This window comes from Monoraphidium neglectum, assembly GCF_000611645.1.
Source record: "Monoraphidium neglectum strain SAG 48.87 unplaced genomic scaffold scaffold04693, whole genome shotgun sequence".
Taxonomy (NCBI): Eukaryota; Viridiplantae; Chlorophyta; class Chlorophyceae; order Sphaeropleales; family Selenastraceae; genus Monoraphidium; species Monoraphidium neglectum.
Genome location: NW_014008936.1, coordinates 1 through 4,096, shown reverse-complemented (window position 1 = coordinate 4,096; position 4,096 = coordinate 1). Strand labels below are relative to the sequence as shown.

The 4,096-nt window shown below is 62.8% G+C and overlaps 2 protein-coding genes across 2 annotated transcripts; one reads left to right on the top strand and one right to left on the bottom strand.

The window, feature by feature from the left end:
• Positions 1 to 2,083: 2,083 nt before the first annotated feature.
• On the top strand, positions 2,084 to 2,745 carry MNEG_14698 (hypothetical protein; the record flags this gene model as incomplete). Its single annotated transcript, XM_014036831.1, has 2 exons — positions 2,084 to 2,149; positions 2,407 to 2,745. The coding sequence occupies 2 exons, from the start codon at positions 2,084 to 2,086 to the stop codon at positions 2,743 to 2,745; spliced, it is 405 nt and encodes a 134-aa protein (XP_013892285.1).
• A 1,048-nt stretch (positions 2,746 to 3,793) lies between these two features.
• MNEG_14697 (hypothetical protein) lies at positions 3,794 to 4,081 on the bottom strand (the record flags this gene model as incomplete). Its single annotated transcript, XM_014036830.1, has 1 exon — positions 3,794 to 4,081. A coding segment is annotated over one exon (288 nt), but the record flags the coding sequence as incomplete, so codon positions are not given.
• Positions 4,082 to 4,096: the final 15 nt, after the last annotated feature.

Here is a 4,096-nt window from a genome sequence, read left to right as displayed (position 1 = left end):
GGCCGACGCCCCATCGGCTCAGGGCGTCGGCGGTGTCACCATGGGGCGCTGGTTGCCTCTGGCCTACCGCCGCGTCCCGCACGCAAGCCCGCTCGGCCGTCGGCACCTGGGCCAGTGAGGGGTGCATCCAGGGCTGGCTGTACATGTCGGAAAGCTGCGTGTCTGTCGGGTGGCCCCCAGTGGGGCCGCGCGGGCGCCCTGGCGGCGCGCCGAGCCTCTCGGGTGTCTGCATGGATGGGTGGTGCGCGCCCCTGTGCCGCGGTCGCTGTGGCCATGTGCGTTCAGCGGGTTGGCGCGCCTCATGCCCTGCTATGATCGCTCGCGTGCTGTGCATGGGTCCCCGCTTTTGCGCGCGGTGCCGGGCTCCCCCCCTCTGCCCAGCGCGACAATGAGGTTGGGGGCAGGTTTGCAGTGTGATGGCTTGGCTGATGGCGGTTTCTCGGGGTTATGAGGGTTACGGCTGTGCCTTGCACCTGTTTTCCTGCCAGAGCCTTGCACCCTGCGACTGGACACGTGGTCTACCCCTGATGTTCTGTACAAGTGCGATGCTCAAATGCAGTGCACACACCTATGGGGCCGTGCTGTGGTTTTCACACTGGGGCTGTCGTGTCGCCATTGCTGATCAGCATGAAAAGATGCATTACATATCCTACATGGTCCCACAAGCGCTGTCAGGTTGCAAGCAATGGTGCATGGTGCCGTGTCGCTTGATGTCTTGACTGCGCCGGCGCCCCACAGGCGGTGTCACTCGGATGACAATGATAAGCCTCGATCGATATGCCCGCCTTGATTTGTCGATAACTGCAGGTTTAAGCGAGCAATTGCCGCAGTGGGCATCCCACCACGCGTGGTCCGCGCCCCACAGACTAGCTCTGCTCTCAGCCTCGCGCGCACTACGAGCAGCATGGCGGCATTTACGTCATCGCGAGGAGCGCCTTTAAAATCAGCCGCGATTGCGACTGCGCATCCTGCATCAGTGCTGCGGACAGGACGAGTGCCAGCGGCGCCGCGGCGGCGTTGTGCGCCGCCGCTGCGCGCCAACTTGCTGGGCAACCTCTTTGACATGGCAGCCGCGGCCAATGCTGAAGCGCTGGCGCGCAAGGAGGGCAGTGAGCTTGTGGGCGCCAGGCGCGGCATCAAACCGCTCACCGCTGTCCCGCTGCCGTTGCTACAGAGTCCCGGCAAAGCAGAAGCCTGTGCGTCTGTGCTGGCGCGCCAGGGCTGCCTCGGCGTGCAGGGTGCGCTGTCGGCGACCACTGCAGCAGAGCTGCTGGCTTTTGTGCGGGAGGAGAATTTACGCTGCCAGGCTGACGTGGAGGCAGGCCGCGTCGAGTTCGACGCTCGCTTCGGGGGCGTCAACTGCCGGTGTGTGTCGTGCATTACCAATGGCGCGCAGGTCGTGGGGAAGAGTCCACTTTGGTCTACTGGCATGTGTGGGTGGAGCAGTGGCGGGATGGACGTGCTGGTTGGGCGAGGGAGGTGTTGCAGCACGCAACGCGCTCCGGCCTCTGCTTGCTCCATGCTGCTAGCCTTCGCAAACACCCGCCTGCCCCACGCCCCCTCGCGCACTCCCTCGTGCTCCCTCTCGCTCCCCAGCTTCTCCCAATAACGACCACGCCCCCCTCTCACTCACACCCTGCCCCTTGTCTCGACCAGCGGCCTGCGCGGCCGCTTTGGCCAGCGCCAGGACCTGTTCCTGCCGCTCTCTGCGGCGCCCGTGCGGCGCGCGGTCCGCGAGCTCGTGACCAACCTGGCGCCGCTCTTGGAGGCGGCATGCGGACCAGACGCAGCCCTGCACGAGGTCTCCTGCATTTACGCTGAGCCCGGGGCGCCGCGCCAGTGCGTGCATGCAGACACCATTGTGCTGCCGTGTCCTCAGGTGAGGGAGCAGAAGAGCGGAGAGCGTGGTGCTGGCTGCAGCCTGCAAAAGGGTAGGATAGGATTGATGCACACCGCGCGGTTGCAAAAGCAGCCAGCACGTAGGGTTTCTGATCGGCGCCTGCCCAGCCCTGGAATCCTGCTGCGGCGGCAGACCCCGCCTGCCTCCTCCTCCTGCACAACCCCGCAGTATCCCGATGTGACCATGGCGCCGCTGTACACATTTTTCGTGGCGCTCCAGGACATTGAGGACAGCATGGGGCACACGCAGGTGTGTGAGTGGATTCGGAAGGAAGCATGCCAGGTTTTCAGCTTGGCCAGCGCCAAGATGCTGCTTGATGGTGGCCGCAGCTGCGAAGACTGGGAGACGGCCATCTTCTGCACCCTGGTCTCCCTAGTGAATCTAGACCCCTGCGTCCCTGCCCTTGCCAGTCCCTTGCCAGTCCCACATCCAATCACACGCCCCAAGCACTCCCCACCGGCTCTCTGCACACTGACACCGCTCCCCTCATCTGCGAAACCACGCAGTTCCTGCCCTACACCCACACGCCCGACGCTCACCTGCTGTGGAATGCGGCCGCAAAATCGGGGCAGCTCAAGGAGCGATTCATCTCGCTGCAGCCGGCGATGCAGTCGGCGCTCTTGACAGGCGACGCATCGGTGTTTGACTCGCGCTTGCTGCACTGCGGCTGCGCCAACGAGTCCCAGAAGACGCGCGTGCTGTTCTATGTCACGCTCTCGCGCGACGCTGAGTGGCCGCTGCCCGGCGGCCTGCACGGCAGCAACAGCATTCGCGCCGAGGACCTGCGGCGCTGGAAGCTGCCCGACCTGCTGGCGCTGCAGGAGGAGGCTGTGCTCGTTGGATGAAGGGACTGCCGGAGGGCTTGCGTGATGGAGCGCTGGTGCTGCACCGCCATGTGGCGCCAGCGTGTAAGCCACACTATCCTCAGCTTTGACTAAGTTGACTAAGGGTGATGATATAAAGGCGAACGTTTAGGCCTCAAAGCATGTCGCGCTTTGTCGTGCAGCTCTCAGTGCGTGTTGGTCTCATTGCTCTTGGTGGTAAGGGGGCTGAGGGGAGCTGGGTTGGTTGTGACAAGGCACAACACTCCTGCAGCTTTGCAGTGCGAGGGCGTGCGCAGTGTCACCTGGGGTGCTGCCCTGCCACACAACAAGCAGCTGGCTGACAGCACAGCATGCAAAGTCAGCAGCAGCCAGTGACGCGCTTGCGTTGCAAACTCAGATCAGTAGCGGGGATACGTTGACATGAGCTGTGCTTGGTTATTATTGTATATTGCACACAAGCATCTCCATTTGCCCCAGGCTCACCACACCACCCCGGCCTCAGCACTGCCGTTGTACAAAAAAAAACTGCAGCCCTGTCACCAAGCAACGTTGAGGCGCTACCATGGCCGCTGGGATGTCTGTTCAGTGTGCAGCCACATTGGAAGCACCGCAAACCCGCCAAAATGTACGGTTGGTTCCACATGGTTCCAGGGTGTTTGCAGCAGCGTGGTGGGCATTGACCTCGCAACCCCCAGCTTGCCAGGGCGGATAAAACATCTGGTTATAACTTGGTTTGCCTGTACATTCACCATTCCCCAGTTGTTGCACGATCGCAATCCTTGATGTAATCCGCCTTGCTGTGCTGCTTGATAGGTAACTCCCCTTTCTGTGCTGCTGGACGTCCTTGAACAAAGTACTCAGAGAATGTAGGATAGGATAGGGACCAGCAGCAAACATACATGATGGTGGTCGTTGAATTACGTCACAATTTACGCAACCCACTCAGACAGACTTGCAGAGCCCCGCTGCACAATGAAATGTGCGCTCCAAAAGCGTGACCGCCGCGACGCGGCGACATCCTGCCCCCCAGACCCGGTCTCGCCGCGGCACCCGGCAGCCTCGATCAAAGTCACGCGCGCTCCCCCTTTGGCCCCGCCGGCTTGGGCGGCGGCGGCCGGAACTGCTCCCCCACCGGCCGCTGGACGTAGAGCTTGTCCTCGTCGTTGGTCTTCAGCTTCGGCGGCTTGAGCTGGGTCGCCGCCTTGGCCTTGCCCTTGGAGCCCTGCACGTAGTCGCGCCAGTTGGTCACGCGGCTGTCCCTGTTGGACTCCCAGGCCTTGTGGTTCTCGCGCGCCTTCTTGGCGGTGGCCACGGCCTCCTTGTGCTCCACCTCCACACGCTCCGTCTCCTCCTTGATCTGGGGGGTGGGGGT